Source organism: Danio rerio, chromosome 15 (assembly GCF_049306965.1).
Source record: "Danio rerio strain Tuebingen ecotype United States chromosome 15, GRCz12tu, whole genome shotgun sequence".
In the NCBI taxonomy this organism is placed as follows: domain Eukaryota; kingdom Metazoa; phylum Chordata; class Actinopteri; order Cypriniformes; family Danionidae; genus Danio; species Danio rerio.
The window spans coordinates 45,215,537-45,235,000 of record NC_133190.1 but is presented as its reverse complement, the minus strand read 5'-3'; the positions used below and the strand labels follow the sequence as shown (position 1 = coordinate 45,235,000).

The 19,464-nt window shown below is 40.2% G+C and overlaps 1 protein-coding gene across 11 annotated transcripts in view; it reads right to left on the bottom strand.

Annotated features, from left to right (window-relative positions):
* tiam1b (TIAM Rac1 associated GEF 1b) overlaps nt 1–19,464 on the bottom strand; it is a 209,110-nt gene that overhangs the window by 30,611 nt on the left and 159,035 nt on the right. For all 11 annotated transcript variants that reach the window (XR_012391064.1, XR_012391061.1, XR_012391063.1 and 8 more), the window contains one exon: nt 6,219–6,416. Coding sequence is in view for 4 of the 11 variants with exons in the window: in XM_009291943.5 (XP_009290218.1) it covers nt 6,219–6,416 (198 nt within the window). In the remaining 7 variants the exon portion in view is untranslated. The remainder of the gene's footprint in view (nt 1–6,218; nt 6,417–19,464) is intronic.

Genomic DNA, 19,464 nt, shown 5'->3' with positions numbered 1-19,464 from the left:
AGATTTGGTGAAATTAGCAAGTTTGTGTGAATGAAAAATGTACAAATGATTATTTTGCTGGCACACATTGTTATTCTTTAGGTGACCAATAGGCCTATTTCACAGATAGATTGACTGGAATAGGGAGACACTATTTAAAATTTGAAGGGTTTATATCTAAATTAGAAATTTATATCTAAAAAAATATTTACATTTTGACAGGTTTAATATATATATTATCGTAAATATATATCGTAAATAATATATCGTAATATATTAACGGTAAAATCTTAGAAGAAATTGTGCAAGTTATGAAAACATCAACCTGCAGTCTTGACACGCTCCCCACATCATTCTTCAAAACGGTGTTTACCTGTTTAGAAATGGATCTCCTAAAAGTGGTAAATGAGTCACTTCTCTCAGGGATTTTTCCAAACTCACTTAAAACTGCAGTTGTTAAACCCCTCTTGAAGAAGAGCAACCTGGATAACACCCTATTGAGCAATTACAGGCCAATCTCAAATCTCCCTTTCATTGGCAAAATCATTGAAAAAGTTGTTTTTAACCAGGTTAACAAGTTCTTAAACTTCAAGGGGTGTTTAGACAATTTTCAATCTGGTTTCAGAGCACATCACAGTACAGCGAGCGCTCTTATAAAGATAATCAATGATATACGCCTAAATACAGATTCAGGTAAAATAACAGTGCTGGTATTGCTCGATCTCAGTGCTGCATTTGACACTGTCGATCACAGCATACTTCTGGATAGGCTGGAAAACTGGGTTGGGCTGTCTGGGACAGTCCTCAAATGGTTCAGATCTTACCTTGAAGGGAGAGGTTACTATGTCAGTATAGGTGATCATAGGTCGAGGTGGACACCCATGACATGTGGAGTCCCACAAGGCTCGATTCTGGCACCTCTCCTGTTCAACCTTTACATGCTCCCTCTAAGCCAAATAATGAGAAAGAATCAAATCTCCTACCACAGCTATGCTGATGACACTCAGATCTACCTAGCCTTACTGCCTAATGACTACAGCCCCATTGACACCCTCTGCCAATGCATTGATGAAGTGAGCAATTGGATGTGCCAAAATTTTCTTCAGTTAAACAAAGAGAAAACTGAAGTCATTGCGTTTGGGAACAGAGATGAGGTTCTCAAGGTGAATGTGAAACCTTGGCACTAAAGGTCAAACGACAAAAAATAAGGTCAAGAATCTTGGTGTGACTCTGGAGTCAGATCTGAGTTTCAACAGTCATGTCAAAGCAGTCAGTAAATCAGCATACTATCATCTCAAAAACATAGCAAGAATCAGATGCTTTGTTTCCAGTGAAGACTTAGAGAAACTTGTTCATGCTTTTATCAGCAGCAGGGTGGATTACTGTAATGGACTCCTCACTGGCCTTCCCAAAAAGACAGTCAGACACTTGCAGCTCATCCAGAACGCTGCAGCCAGAATTCTGACCAGAACCAGAAAATCAGAGCACATCACACCTGTCCTCAGGTCTCTACACTGGCTGCCAGTTACATTCAGAATAGATTTTAAAGTATTATTACTGGTCTATAAATCACTAAATGGCCAAGGACCTCAATACATTACAGATATGCTCACTGAATACAAACCTAACAGATCACTCAGATCTTTAGGATCATATAAACTAGAAGTTCCAAGAGCTCAATCAAAGCAGGGTGAATCTGCCTTCAGCCACTATGCTCCTCACTGCTGGAATCTGCTTCCAGAATTGATCAGATGTGCTCCAACATTAGGCACATTCAAATCAAGACTGAAAACACATCTGTTTAGCTGTGCCTTTACTGAATGAGCACTGTGCTGCGTCCGACAGATCGCACTATTATGTTTTTCGTTTTCTTTTTCATTCTTTTATAACCTATTTTAACTCATTTTAATTTGTTTTTATCTGTTTTTATTAATTTTTATTGTCTGCATTTTATTTTCCTAAACTTGTCTTTTTTATTCCTGTTTATGTAAAGCACTTTGAATTGCCACTGTGTATGAAATGTGCTATATAAATAAACTTGCCTTGCCTTGCCTATATATATATATATATATATATATATATATATATATATATATATATATATATATATATATATATATATATATATTAGAATTAGGGAAAAAATTCTATAGGGAAAAAACTATATTTCAGGATTGTAAACAGGAACAAAAACGGGTGTAGGATCCAAGTGCAGATTTAATAATGTATTAGTGCAGTAAAAAAGACCAAAAATCCAAAAATCAAAGTAACAAAGTAAACAAACAAACAAGGAACTCAAACAGATAAACTAGATCTAGGACTTGACAACTCTGACAGGAAACTAGACAGGAATCAGGAATAACATTACACAAAGACGAACGACGAACTGACAAAAAGAGGTGGAATGGTTGAATATAAAGTCCAGGTAATCAACAGGGAAACAGAGACAGCTGTGATGGCAATCAGTGTACATGACAGACCGGATGTGTGCACGAAAGAATGTATGGAAATGTAGTTCTAAGCCACTGTAGTTTGCTGGGAGTAGCTGGCGAACTACAGTGGCATCTAGTGGACAAAACACAGTCATGACATATATATACACACACACACAGTTGAAGTCAGAATTATTAGCCCCCCTGAATTGTTTGCCCCCTGTTTATTTTTTTCCCTAATTCTGTTTAACAGAGAGAATTCTTCAACACATTTCTGAACATAATAGTTTTATAAACTCATCTCTAATAACTGATTTATGTTATCTTTGTCATGATGACAGTAAGTAATATTTGACTAGATATTTTTCAAGACATTTCTATACAGGTTAAAGTGACATTTAAAGGCTTATCTAGGTAAATTAGGTTAACTAGGCAGGTTAGGGTAATTAGGCAAGTTATTGTATAACGATGTTTTTTTCTGTAGACAGTCAGAAAAAAGATTTGCCTAAAGGGGCTAATAATTTTGTCCTTAAAAGGGTTTTTAAAAAAATGTAAAACTGCTTTTATTCTAGCCAAAATAAAACAAAGACTTTTTCCAGAAGAAAAAATATTATCAGACATACTGTGAAAAGTTCCTTGCTCTGTTAAACATCATTTTGGAAATATTCAAAAAAGAAAATTCTAATGGGGGCTAATAATTCTGACTTCAACTGAAAACTCTAAAAATGATAAGTGCACTTTAATTACCCGGATGATGCACTCATTCAGCCGCTAAAATGAAGTGTGGAATGATGGACACTTCACACACTTAACGACCACAGGTTTGCTCACGTAGCAGAAGGGGCAGAGCTACCGGGCGCACATGTTGGATTACTTTATTTATTTTGGATTGCGAAAGCAAAATTCTCCTATGAGAGTGGTTATAGCGCCTCCCGATGGTGAATGCGGTTATACTCATGGCAGGTGTTATTTGATAGCTTGGTCATTTATTTCACTGATTTGGCAACCGTCAAACATCATCAGAAAAACAGTTTGAATTTCCGCTTAGTAAAAAAACATTAGTGTGCCATCTGGGACGACACTACATACATATATAGTATGCTGGTGAATATGTAAGTGCATAAGTACATAGTGTATGAGTGCATAGTGAGCCATTTGGGACATAGCTATGGACACTTCACGCACTCAATGACTGCAGGTTTGCTCACATAGCGGAAGGGGCGGAGCTACAGGGTGCACATGTTAAATAACTTTATTTATTTTGGATTGTGAAAGCAAAATTCTCTTATGAGAGTCATTATAGCGCCTCCTGATGGTGAATGCGGTTATACTCATGGCAGGTGTTATTTGATAGCTTGGTCATTTAATTCACTGATTTTGCGATCGTCAAACATCATCAGGGAAACGGTTTGAATTTCTGCTTAGTTAAAAAACATTAGTGTGCCATTTGGGACGACACTACATACATGTATACTATGCTGTTGAATATGTAAGTGCATTAGTACATAGTGCATGAGTGCATAGTGAGCCATTTGGGACGCAGCTATGGACACTTCACGCACTCAATGACCGCAGGTTTGCTCATGTAGTGGAAGGGGCGGAGGTACCAGGCGCACATGTTGGATAACTTTATTTATTTTGGATTGCGAAAGCAAAATTCTCCTATGAGAGTGGTTATAGCGCCTCCCAATGGTGAATGCGGTTATACTCATGGCAGGTGTTATTTGATAGCTTGGTCATTTATTTTACTGATTTTGTGACTGTCAAACATCATCAGGAAAACGGTTTGAATTTCCGCTAAGTAAAAAAACATTAGTGTGCCATTTGGGACGACACTACATACATGTACTATGCTGGTGAATATGTAAGTGCATAAGTACATAGTGCATGAGTGTATAGTGACCCATTTGGGACATAGCTATGGACACGTCACACACTCAATGACCGCAGGTTTGCTCACATAGCGGAAGGGGCGGAGCTACAGGGCGCACATGTTGGATAACTTTATTTATTTTGGATTGCGAAAGCAAAATTCTCCTATGAGAGTGGTTATAGCGCCTCCCGATGGTGAATGCGGTTATACTCATGGCAGGTGTTATTTGATAGCTTGGTCATTTATTTTACTGATTTGGCGACCATCAAACGTCATCAGGGAAACGGTTTGAATTTCCGCTTAGTTAAAAAACATTAGTGTGCCATTTGGGACGCCACTACATACATAAATACTATGTTGTTGAATATGTAAGTGCATAAGTACATAGTGCATGAGTGCATAGTGTATAGTGAGCCATTTGGGGCATAGCTATGGACACGTCACACACTCAATGACCGCAGGTTTGCTCACGCAGTGGAAGGGGCGAAGCTACCGGGCGCACATGTTGGATTACTTTATTTATTTTGGATTGCGAAAGCAAAATTCTCCTATGAGAGTGGTTATAGCGCCTCCCGATGGTGAATGCGGTTATACTCACGGCAGGTGCTATTTGATAGCTTGGTCATTTATTTTACTGATTTGGCGACCGTCAAACGTCATCAGGAAACGGTTTGAATTTCCGCTTAGTAAAAAAACATTAGTGTGCCATTTGGGACGACACTACATACATATAATATGCTGTTTAGTGTTGTAAGGGCATAAGTACATAGTGCAAGAGTGCATAGTGTATAGTGAGCCATTTCGGGCATAGCTATGGACACTTCACGCACTCAATGACCGCAGGTTTGCTCACGTAGCGGAAGGGGCGGAGCTACCGGGCGCACATGTTGGATTACTTTATTTATTTTGGATGGTGAAAGCAAAATTCTCCTATGAGAGTGGTTATAGCGCCTCCTGATGGTGAATGCGGTTATACTCACGGCAGGTGCTATTTGATAGCTTGGTCATTTATTTTACTGATTTGGTGACTGTCAAACGTCATCAGGGAAACGGTTTGAATTTCCGCTAAGTAAAAAAACATTAGTGTGCCATTTGGGACGACACTACATACATATATACTATGCTGGTGAATATGTAAGTGCATAAGTACATAGTGCATGAGTGCATAGTGAGCCATTTGGGGCATAGCTATGGACACTTCACGCACTCAATGACTGCAGGTTTGCTCACGTAGCGGAAGGGGCGGAGCTACCGGGCGCACATGTTGGATTACTTTATTTATTTTGGATGGTGAAAGCAAAATTCTCCTATGAGAGTGGTTATAGCGCCTCCCGATGGTGAATGCGGTTATACTCATGGCAGGTGTTATTTGATAGCTTGGTCATTTATTTTACTGATTTGGCGACTCATCAGGGAAACGGTTTGAATGTCCGCTTAGTAAAAAACATTAGTGTACCATTTGGGACGACACTACATACATATACTATGCTGTTTAGTGTTGTAAGGGCACTAACATGAGTGCATAGTGTGCCATTTGAGACGCAGCTAATGGTACACAAAAATAAAGCCCCGCCCCCTACTCAATATTCCATTTCAGCACATCAGCATACTGAAATAAAAGTCTGAGCAACTTTCATTTAAGTGTACACTACAGCCCACAGCACAAACTAATGCAAGGTCATGTGATATTTGCAGTAACACACTGCTTGAATTGATCTCTGCACACACACTCTCTCCTGAAGGCTTTTCTTAATGAATAATATGCAGAGTTCAGTATCCACCTCCATTCATAAGTGTCAGAGTGAGTGCTAAAAGGCAAATCAAGGGCACAGTTAGTTTCCCTGCCGGCCTGAGAACTGGATGAAGGGCACAAACTCACACACTTGAGTTCGCCTGACTAAAACACACACACACACACACACACAGGTACTGACTTTGACGTATGTGCGCTCCGTCTCCACCAGTTCGCAGATGACTTTGCGGAGTTTGTCGGCATCGGAGAGCTGGCGTGGAGTGGCGGTACTGGGAGGAAGTGATGAAGACTCCGGGACGGATGAAGAAGAGACGGATTCAGAGGAGGAGGGATTCATCTCGTGCAGACTGCGGCAGAACGCTGCCACCTGCTCCGTACTCTACAGAGAGACAGAGAGAGAGACCTGATGAGTGACACACACACACACTCTCTCACAGACACACACACATTAAGACAGAGATACACACACATATACACACAAAGACACACACATGCACATATACGCACACACACACTCGCTCAAACACACACTCTCTCTCACACACATTAAGACAGAAATACACACACATACACACACAAAGACACACACACACATGCACATATACACACACATATCCACTCACACACACTTCCTCTCTCACACACACACATTAAGACAGAGATATACACACAGACACACACATGCACATATACACACACACATACTCACTCACACACACACATGCTCTCACACACACATTAAGACAGATATACACACACATATACACACAAAGACACACACACTTACTCTCTCACACACATTAAGACAGAGATACACACACATACACACACAAAGACACACACACATGCACATATACATATACACACACATATTCACTCACACACACTTTCTCTCTCACACACACATTAAGAAAGAGATACACACACATATACACACAAAGACAAACACACATGCACATATACACACACACATACTCTCTTTCACACACATTAAGGCAGATATACACACACAGACACACATGCATGCACATATATACACACACACATACTCTCTCTCACACACACATTAAGGCAGAGATACACAAACATATACACACACACACACACACATTTACACACACACATACTCTCTCACACACACATTAAGGCAGAGATACACACACATATACACACAGATACACACACATGCACTTATACACACACACATACTCTCACACACACATTAAGGCAGAGATACACACACATTTACACACACAGACACACACGCATGCACATATACACACACACATACTCTCTCACACACACACACACACATTAAGGCAGAGATACACACACATATACACACAGACACACACACATGCACATATACACACACACATACTCTCTCTCACACACACACATTAAGACAGAGATACACACACATACACACAGACACACACACACTCTCTCTCACACACACACACACTCACACATTAAGACAGAGATACACATACATATACACACAGACACACACAAATGCACATATACATATACGCACACACAAACTGACACACAAACTCTCTCTCTCTCACACACACATTAAGACAGATACACACATATACACAGACACACACACACATATACGCACACACATAAACTCTCTCTCTCTCTCTCTCTCTTACAGACACACACACACACACAAGCACATTTTCTCTCTCTCTCTCACATACACAGACACACAATCTCACAGACACACACAAACACACACACATATATATACACACACACAAACAAACCCAATCTCACAGACACACACATATACACACACATACACACAAACTCACAATAGACAGACACCACAAAAACAGAGAAGAAGGATACACAAACATGCACAGAGACAGAGATACACACACACACACACACACACGCATACATACACACTCACAATAGACACAGACACCACAAACACACATGCACTCGCATAAACAAACACACACACACTACAAACTCACACGCTGACACACACTCGCAGCAGCACCTGCAGCTGGATCAGATGTCTGTCAGGATGAAGAACGCTATAAAAATCATTAGCACTCATTTGCTCTATTTTCAGCCTCTCTCTCTCTCTCTCTCTCTCTCTCCCTCTCTCTCTCCATCCTCCCTCTCTGCTCTTCTGAAATGTCTTCATTTCTTCTGAACGGCAACCAAAACACAAGCACCTGTCTGTGGATGCGGTTGCTATGGGAACGGCTGTGATGGCACATGGACTGTCATTCACACAGTAACACTGATGGACTGAGAGAAAGTACCATTCATCCATCCATCCATCCACCCGTCCAATGTCTTCCAATATGATAGATCAATCTGCATCAGTCACAAATGCTGATTAGACAAGGACAATGTGGAGCAATATGAAAGTAAAGAGCTGGATACTGTCCCAAACAAGTCAATATTATTAACAATGTCTTCCTTAGACCACAAAACCACAAGTCTTATAGCAAAAAACTCAGGATATGGGTCAAAATGAAAAAAAAAAAATGTATAACAAAAAAGCATTAGAATAATAAGTAAAAATCCAGTTCCATAAAGATTTTAGGCCCTATCATACACCCGGTACAATAAGGAGCAAGACGTATTTGGCGCGATTTGTTGCAGTTTTCAGACCAGCGCAACTCTAATTTTCACATTTTGCACCACGTTGTTTTCAAGAGTTCACCCTTAGCTGATGATTGATTATGGAGCGTGTTTGGCATGCTGTCTCGGGAGAGAGCCCTAAACTCGTAAGATCCTCGAGCCTGTTGCAGGATGAGAGGGAACCAGGTCCAGGTGCTATCAATCATAAGCGTGTGCTCCTCTTGAAATTAGTTTATAAATAAACTTCAGTAAATAGTAAAACTTTTGTAGACTCATGGGTGTTTTGTTCTATAAAGGAGGTGTGCTAAGGTGCATTGTCGGTGTGTTGCTATTTTGAAGAACTGAAATAGACCACGCCATTGACCAACTGAAAGCTGCTCTGAAGTCCAGCACAGACCGCGTTAGTTATGCCCCAATGCAGGTACAAACAAGTACACATTGTTTAATACTGGGGATGTACAGCAATACACCAACATCTTTACCAGGGCTCGAAATTTCCACTATTTTGGTTGCATATGCGCCCGAAATTGAAGCCATACAACCTCATAATACATTTGGGGGCAATTGTGCGACTGCACATAATGGTTGTAGTGCGACCTGTTTTGTTTTTTTCTAAAAACGTGCTGAATCGGTCTTCCTTGCCGATTTATCGGTTTATATTAGCTGTCAATCACTCAAGGCTTTCCGCTGTCAGATGACAGGGAGCTTTTATGAGCGCAGGAAATGCAAAGTACATCGTATCTCCATGTGCTGCATTCACTGCGTGCTCAGAGCAAAAGTCCGCTACATGTAAAATGTAACACTGTTTCGCCAAAGAAGCTCGCCTTTACTAAGTTTAAACTGATGTGGCTCATAACAAAGAACGGTATTGCACCAGTGGTCATCAGGAGAATCCTGCTCTGCCCCCCTCATATATTGGCTGACTCGTCTGCTTTCCACAAACGTAGAAAAATATAAATGAGCGCATAACGAGACCTGCATTTTAAATGACACAAACCCAAACCAAAACTTTCAAATCTTTAATTCATTATAAAACAGGTAAGTGACATTTTAAGTCGATCTCTCTCTTTTTAGTATTTTGTAGTCAACCCAAGCTCATTCTGAAAACGTAGTCCCGCGGACGTTTCTGGAGACAGCGGAATACATCCCGACAGATACGTACGGCCGCGTTTATTTTTTTCAAGCGAACGCTAAGGGGCGGTGTGACGCTGTTCCCTAACGTGCTTGCCAGCCGGCCGGCCGACCGCTTACCTCCTTATGGAGGGCTTCCCCGCTGCAACCTGTTTGTCCACTCAGCTCACCGTGTACGTCGGCAGGCTCGAGATGCAAAGAGGAGTTGACCACAGCGATCGGTTTCGAGTCCAGGGAACAGCGGTTCAGCAATCAGGTAAGACAAAAATAGAATCCCAAAAATTAAGTGAACGAGTTTTGTAACAGGGTGAGAACGCGGTAAAATCCGAAAATGCGGTAGAAAAAAAAATCAGGGCTTTTCTTTTTTTGGACGGCTTTTTGTAAACTGTTGCTCGGGTCTAGGGAAGCGAGCGGGCGGGCGGGTCGATCGGTAAAATTGGTTGGGTTCAGGGATGGAGGAGGGCGGGTCGGCCGATCGGCCGGTGGCATAGTCAATCATCCTGTCAGTCGGACAGCGGCCTCTGGTGGGTTCACGCGAGAACAGCGCGGGCGCGAACCGCACATGGAGAGGCGTTTGAGATGCGAAAAAGCGCACAACAGCGGCCTCTCGCGGATTCGCAAAAACTGCAGCCGTACGTACCCGCCGAGACGTATTCCGTGGTCTCCAGAAACGTCCGCGGGACTACGTTTCCACAATGAGCCCGGGTTGTTTGTAGTGCTGTATTTATACCATAGTAATCTGGTAGTGTTTGCTTTGCTTTGGCTTTTTTCGAGGTTAATTATTCTGATCTCCCAATTGCAACAGAGAAATACTGGGAAATCTCTGCAGACTGATGGCATTTCATGTTGTTCAGCCTTATAATCTTAAAATGTGAGCAAAATCACCCATTTTGTCATCACTTTAGATATTACGCTGGGCTAGAGAATCATTCAAACACTAGCTCTAAAGTGATGTTTTGTGAATGAGCAACGGTTTCTGATGTTCTGTCGTCAGTAGCCGATGTGAAGGAATGGCGGAAGAAAGTAGTTCCTCATACAAAAGAGTTTTTGAGACTCTCTGTGTTTGATTTTCTTTTTTATACACACAATTAGGCCATTGAACTGTTGTATAAACGCAATATCACACAAGTAGCAGTGCGATATGGCTGTATATCATCACTGGTGGGACACTAAGGCATTCGGCCAGTGGTCTTGAGTCAACGAATGCCTCCCACCAGCACAGATAAACAGCCATATTGCTGTACGTAATATATACAGTAAAAAAACAATAACATAAATGTTAACTAATAAAAAATAAAATGAAAACACACACACACACACATATAGATAGATAGATGGATGGATGGATGGATGGATTATGGATGGAGGATGAATGGATGGATGGATGGATGGATGGATGGATGGGTGGATGGATGGATGGATGGATGGATGGATGGATGGATGGATGGATAGATAGATAGATAGATAGATAGATAGATAGATAGATAGATAGATAGATAGATAGATAGATAGATAGATAGATAGATAGATAGATAGATAGATAGATAGATAGATAGATAGATAAATAGATAGATAGATAGATAGATAGATAGATAGATAGATAGATAGATAGATAGATAGATAGATAGATAGATAGATAGATAGATAGATAGATAGATAGATAGATAGATAGATAGATAGATAGATAGATTCGTGCACTAATACAAAGTTTCTTGTTTCCTTCTTTTACACTTTTTCAAGTAACGTCCAAGGCAAGTTCTTCTGAATATTCTGAACAATCTCAAACATTTCCCTGAGATTACAGAAAAAAGATATCCTATTACTCATTGTATCAAACAAAACCCTGAATACCACTGGCAGGCTTTATAATGACAAACTTTGCAAACTTCATTGAATCGTCGCTGAAAGTGTTCATTAGAGCATTAAACAAGCTGAAGAGAGTTTAATTACATACAAATGAGCAGCAAAACAATGCTCCGACGGGAATGAAAATTAAATCTCACTTCATTGCTTCAAACATTTGGCTAACGTTTATACGCCTCATATGGCATTCGAACAGATCACAGCCGCAGCTTAAAGCTTTTCCGATTGGCTGTTGCTCTTCATGATTTCTCAAAGCAACAATTTAAGTGACATCTGTCAAGAGGGTTTTGTGTGTTATAAAAAAATAGAATAACACTTTACTTAAAGGGGATGTTCATAAGACTGTCATGAATCCTTTATAATCATTCGGTCAGTTATGTTATTTTAAATGTCAATGTGACATTGTTTGAGATGTATGACAACTTGACATAAACAAATGCAACGTAACCTGTCTTCCTCATGACAACTTGAAATTGCCATGACAGCGTAACTTGTCATAAACCTGTCATAAACATAGTCATAAATATTTTTATGGTCAATTTCTTCTGTGTAACTTATAATTCCTGAAAAAACTTTGCTAAAAACTCAATTTCCAAAAAAACTGACCCATATGACTAGCTTTGTGGTGACAATTGGCTGTATGAATGAAGGTCAACCGTCCCAAACAAGTTAATATTATTAACATTATGTTCCCAGGACCACAAAAGTCTTTTGTTGCAAAGATATTATTTGGGCAAAAAACAAAAATACATGATATGAGTCAAAATGATCAAAACAAAAAAAAGTAACAATCATATTCAATGAAGATAATTTAGTCAATTTCCTATTGTATTTTCAACTGCATTAAACATATTTTTTATTAGTAATTTTCATGGCTAAGAACTTTATTTGTACTACTTTAAACATGATTTTCTCAATATGTGGATTTTTAAGCCTCCTATTACAGATTGTCCAAACAAAATAATTAATCAATGATAAACTTGTTTGTTCTGCTTTCATTTAAGATATCAGTCTGACCCAGGCTCAATTTGGATACGTACCCCTGCAAACATTTCTGGAGATCACAAAATATGTCCCAGGAGGTAAATTTATTTATTTATTTATTTTTGTTTTGTTATCCACCAGAGGCCGCTGTGTACACTTTTCAGATCTCAAATTTCTCTCGCAACTGTCCTTAGTCCCTGATGTTTTAGCGTAAATCCATCAGAGGCCGCTGCTGACTGACTGACTGACTGACCGATCCCCCATCCACTCCTTTCCCTAAACCCAACCATTAGTGTTTTCAAAAGCACAGATTGACCACTGACTCTCTTCCCTAAACTCAATCGATGATGTTTTCAAAAGCACCGATTGACCAGCACCCACCCACTTCCCTAAACACAACCGATATTGTTTTTAAAAGCACCGATTGACCAGCGCACAACCCCTACCCTAAACACAACCGATATTGTTTTTAAAAGCACCGATTGACCAGCGCACAACCCCTACCCTAAACACAACCGATATTGTTTTTAAAAGCACCGATTGACCAGCACCCACTGCCTTCCCTAAACCCAACCGATAGTGTTTTCAAAAGCACCGATTGATCCACTTACTTCCCTAAACCCAACCTATGGTGTTTTCAAAAACACTGATTGACCAGCACCCACTGCCTTCCCTAAACCCAACCAAAAGTGTTTTCAAAAGCACCAATTGAGCAGTGCCCACCTCCTTCCATAAACCCAACCAGTAGTGTTATCAAAAGCAGCGATTGACCAGCGCCCACCTCCTTCCCTACACCCAACCGATAGTGTTTTCAAAAGCACCGATTGACCAGTGCCCACTGACTTCCCTAAACCCAACCGATAGTGTTTTCAAAAGTACTGATTAACCCACTTACTTCCCTAAACCCAACCTATGGTGTTTTCAAAAGCACAGATTGACCCCCCCCCTTCCTCTAAATCCAACCGTTAGTGTTTTCAAAAGCACCGATTGACCCACTCACTTCCCTAAACCCAACCTTTAGTGTTTTCAAAAGCACCGATTGACCCACCCCCTTCCTCTAAACCCAACCGATAGTGTTTTCAAAAGCACAGATTGACCAGCACCCACCCCCTTCCCTAAACCTAACCGATAAAGTGTTTTCAAAAGCACAGATTGACCCGCCCCCTTCCCTAAACCCAACCTAGACGAATGCGGTGAGCCCCTGGGCAAACTGGTAACAGCAGAAAAGCCGTTCACAAGGAGATAAGTAGCCAACTGGTAGAGCGAAAACAAACAAGCCATCGACTGCATCATACCGCCCTGTAGCATTAATTTTAAAGACAAAAGGCAGCCATGCGTAGCTCTGGCTATATAATTAGTGCTCTCCAGAAATGTAAACGGCGGTACGTTTTCACAGTGAGACTGTGTTAGTTAAAACTCAAGTGCTTGAAAATGTGAAGTTGTTTCTGATGCCAGACTCTTTCACCCGCTTTCAATAATCTGAGCTGATCTTTTGCTTCCAGTCCTTGAGCTTTTAGATAAAAGCAGACAATGTTCTTTATATAAAAAAAATAGTCGTTCAAAATAACTCCTCAGGGAAATCATGGTGCCTCTCAGTCTGCATGTAAACAAATAAATCAGCTTCCAAATCAAAGATGCTGGATTTGATTCGCGAGGGTTAACCAAAACATCATCATCTGCCACAAGCACAGCATTCGAAAGTCAAGATGTTTATGATCCTGCAAATACTGAGGCATGATCACAGCATCTGTCAGGTTTTCTCCGTCACTCTCTGAAGCAGCACATTAGGAATTAGTAGCCCTCTGCTTTGGCGCACATCCACCAACACAAAGTCACACTGGAGGGTTTTTTTCAAGAGAGACATAAAAGATCATTTGAAGTGGAAGATCAAGGCGAGTGCACAAAGCATTGTAGAAAACCCATGCAGTAAAAATAGAGTCTGAAAGCATTTTCTACTCGACATAAAGCATCGCTAGGAAGCAGCAGAACATGATGACACCAACGGGTTTCCCACTGTTCAAATCCTGAAAAAGAAGGGCTTCATTTTTAGACTTTTAGGATGGCTTGAAGAACATTCATTCATTTTCTTGTCGGCTTAGTCCCCTTATTAATCCGGGGTCGCCACAGCAGAATGAACCGATAACTTATCCAGCAAGTTTTTTACACAGCGGATGTTCTTCCAGCTGGGAAACATCCACACACACATTCACACACCAACTACGGACAATTTAGCCAACCCAATTCACCTGTACCACATGTCTTTGGACTGTGGGGGAAACCGGAGTACCCGGAGGAAACCCACGCGAACGCAGGGAGAACATGCAAACTCCACACAGAAACGCCAACTAAGCCGAGGATCGAACCAGCGACCCAGCAACCTTCTTGCTGTGAAGCGAACGTGCTACCCACTGCGCCACTGCATCGCCATGGCTTGAAGAACATATATAAACCATATACTGGCTCAATTGTTTGTTCATTGGCTTCATGCTTATTTGTTTCTATCTTCTTTTTCCTCTCGTTTTAGTCAATATCTTAACTGAAACAGTATGAATGAAACATATTACCAACCCAGGCTCATTCTGATAACGTACCTCTATATACATTTCTGGAAAGCACCAAATATGTCTCAGGAGCTACGTTTTTTTTGTTTTTTGTTTTCATGAATCCACCAGAGGCTGCAGTCTACACTTTTTGTGATATTCAAATTTCTCTTCATGTTAGTTAACGTTAGTTAATGAAAATACAGTAGTTCATTGTTAGTTCATGTTAACTCATGGTGCATTAACTAATGTTAACAAGCATGGACTTGGATGTTAATAATGCATTAGTAAATGTTCAATTATGATTAATAAATGCTGTTCATGTGTCGTTCATGATTAGTTCATGTCAGTAAATTCACTAACTAAAGATCCTTATTGTAAAGTGTTACTGTTATTCTTTGACAGAATAATGTCTTTTTGAGTGTTTTGATAAAGTTAGTGTGTGCGGAGATAGATGTGCTCTATTTTGAAATGAAGAGTTGGTATATATTTAACAAAATGTACTTTTGAGAGGAAAATTATCCATTTGGCCAATTGTGTTTTGTAGGTGTGAGTCTAGAAAGAGTTTAGAAAAAGTATCTGAAGTATAATCGTGTTACGAGAACCAGTGATCGCTCTCCGGAGATCCACTATAACCATGGACTACACTTCCGCCTTCTTCTGGACTACACTTCTCCCAGACACTCACGCCTGCTCACTCATCTAGCCTGATTACACTCGCATCACCTGAGGACTTTGAGACTGATTAGACACCCTTCATAAGCCACTCATTCACCCATCCAGTTTGCAGAGTCTTGATTGCTTCAAGTAACATCACAACGCGTTTCTCCTTGTCTGTTTCTCCGTGTCTCGATCCTAGCCTTGTATATCCCTGTTATCCTGTTTAGCCGCCAGCCTTACGACCTATTGCCTGTAACCTGATCACTACTCTGGATTGGCCCACATACACCTGTTAATACCTGATTTGACCATTGTTTGTTTGATTATTTTTTTTAATGTATTTACAGTAGAGAATAAGTATCAAACTTAATTATTGATGGATATTGGTTTGTGTGAAAGCACTACCAAATATTTGGAAAACTATTGATTATAAAACTATATCTGATTAGATTTTTGGCATTAAAAAAATCAACAATTTTGAATAATACGTTGTTTTTTTGGATACTGCATGCTGGTTTTATGTTCCAGGGTCTCAAACACAGTTGACGTCAAAATTATTAGCCCCGTGTTTATTTTTGTCCACAATTTCTGTTTAATGAAGAGAAGATTTTTTCAACACGTTTGTAAACATAATAGTTTTAATAACTCATTTCTAATGACTCATTAGTTTTATCTTTGCCATGATGACAGTAAATAATATTTTACTAGATATTTTTTAGCTTAAAGTAACATTTAAAGGCTTAACTAGGTCAATACGGTTAACTAGGCAGGATAAGGGTAATTGGGCAAGTAATTGTATAAAGATGGTTTGTTCTGTAGACTATCGAAAAAATAAATAGCTTAAAGGGACTAATAATTTTGACCTTAAAATGGATTTTAAAAAATTAAAAACTGCTTTTATTCTAGCTGAAATAAAAAAAATCTGAATTTCTCCAGAAGAAAAAATATTATCAGACATACTGCGAAAATTTCCTCGCTCTGCTAAACATCATTTGTGAAATATTTAAAAAGGAAAAAAATTTGAAATGGGGTGAATAATTCTGACTTCAACTGTATGTGTTCATTAAAACCATCAATGTGATTTGCATTCTCCTGAGAGAAAGCTCAACACAGACTGCTTCCAAAAAACAGCAACACTAATGTACTTAGCACACTAAAGGTGTTTATTTTGGCTGACACTGATTATTTTTTTTTAACATGTGAAAGCTGATTTCTGTGTTCATTAGCGGAGAGAGTCTTAGTGCTCCTCGACTGCCCACACAAGGACACACAAAGGATGAATTACAGTGTTTCTCTCAGCGTCCTTGAGTCTCAGAACCGCACAACAGAAAATACGACACCCCGCACGTCCAGCGCACACCACAATAAAACACATTAACTGCTGGGAAAATGCCAGAGTCACAGCTGAGGAGGGAAAACACGCTTGTTAGTGGTGGTTGCTAAGGTGCAGAGCGTGCATCTACTGTTTGAGCAAACCCTAAAAGACGAGGTTACATTATACTTGCTTCCACTGAGTGGTATGGTTCAGTACAGTACAGTCTGGTCTGGTACGGGTCACATTTATCAGGATTGTGCAAACAGTATCCTTTTGATAGCTGTGGAGTAAAACACTAGAAGTAAAGCAGCATAGGTCATTCACATGAGAAGAACTTCTCACAAAAAAAGGATGTGAGAAGATGTTTATATTTGCACATTTATATATACACGTTATTTACATGTTTATGTGTACAATACCTGACAAAAGTCTTGTCGCCTATACAAGTTTTAGGAACAGCAAATAATAACTCGACTTCTAGTGGATCATTTGGTATCAGAAGTGGCTTATATGAAAGGAAAAGGCCTCTAGATTACGCTTATTTGACCAAAATAATCAACCCAAGCTCATTCTGAAAACGTATTACGTGGCCGGAGGTACTTATGGCCGCATTTTGTCTTTTCAAGTGAATGCTACGGGGCGGTGTGACCCCGCTCCTCTTCGCGCTTGCCGACTGGGCTGACGGCTCGTGTGGAGGGCTTTCCTGCCGCAACTAGTTTGTCCGGTGAGCTCAAAGTGTTACGTTGGCGGAGCGGAGGTCCGGAGGAGGAACCGGCAGCGTTTGACGACCGGGTTCGCGTCCAGCGAAGAGTGGTTCCAGAAATCAGACAAAAAAACAGAAGCCAAAAAATAAAGCGAACGACTTTGTAACGGAGCGAGAATGCGATGAAATCCGACCAAAATTGGATAAGGGCTTTTCTTTTTCTGCATTGTTTTGGTAAATCGTCACTTGGGTTTAGGGGAGGAGGAGGGTGGCCAGGTTGGCCGCCCAGTCAATCATTCAGTCATTTGGCCAGTCGGTCAGTCGGACAGATGGTCGCTCGACAGCGGCCTCTGGCAGCTTTTTACGCGAGAACATAGTGGACGCCAACGGCACGCGGGCTCTTGCGAGAGGCGTTCGAGATGTGAAAACGCGCACATACACGAAAACAAAAACTGCACAAATACATACCTCCCGGGACGTATTTCGCGGTCTCCAGAAACATCCGTGGGGCTACATTTCCAAAATGAGCCTGGGTTGAAAATAAAATATGATCATGGCTTGATTTTAAATGATTTAATTAGGACAGTAAGGTCTGGCTTTGCTTAGACAAAAGTCTTGTCACTTAACAGCAATAATGTCCAGTATAGAATATAAAGTCCTGCTGCAGTGGAAACAGAATGAATATTGTGTCTGACTCCATCATGAGCTTGGAGGACTGCATCCACACATCTCTGCAATGACTTAAATCACTTATTAATAAATTCATCTGGAATGGCAAAGAAAGCGTTCTTGCAGGACTCCCAGAGTTTATCAAGATTCTTTGCATTCATCTTCAATGCCTCCTTCATCTTATCCCAGACATGCTCAATAATGCTCAAGTCTGGTAATTGGGCTGGCCAATCCCGAAGCACCTTGACCTTCTTTGCTTTCAGGAACTTTGATGTGGAGGCTGAAGTATGAGTAGAAGCACTATCCTGCTGAAGAATTTGCCCTCTCCTGTGGTTTGTAATGTAAAGGGCAGCACAAATTTCCTGATACCTTAGGCTGTTGATGTTGCATCCACTCTGCAGATCTCTTGCTCGCCTCCATACTGAATTTGGTCCCCAAACCATGATTTTTCCTTCACTAAACTTGATTGATCATTGTGAGAATCTTCGGTCCATGCGGCTTCCAGTAGGTCTTCTGCAGTATTTGTGATGATTGGGATGCAGTTCAACAGATTCAAAATCTAACTTCTGCCACTTTTCCAAATGATCAACTAGAAATCAAGTTATTATTTGTTGCTCTTACAACTGGGATCGACGACATGACTTTCAACATAACATATCTTAAAAACATAACATATCTTTAAAAAAAAAGTCTTATAATCTAAATGTATGCACAACAGTCTGTCCAGGTCAGTATCCTCATCATATATGAACGATAAATACACAGAGAACTTTTAAACAAATATTATTGTAAGAACGATAATTCAACTACATTGGTAAAAAAAAAAAAAAAAAAAAAAGAAGTTATAAACATAGTTAAGTTCTATAGAGATGGATTGTTGGTGAATGGATGCGTGTGGCTAGATTGGGTAGCTTTACATGGACATAGGAAATTTAAGACCTTTTTACAT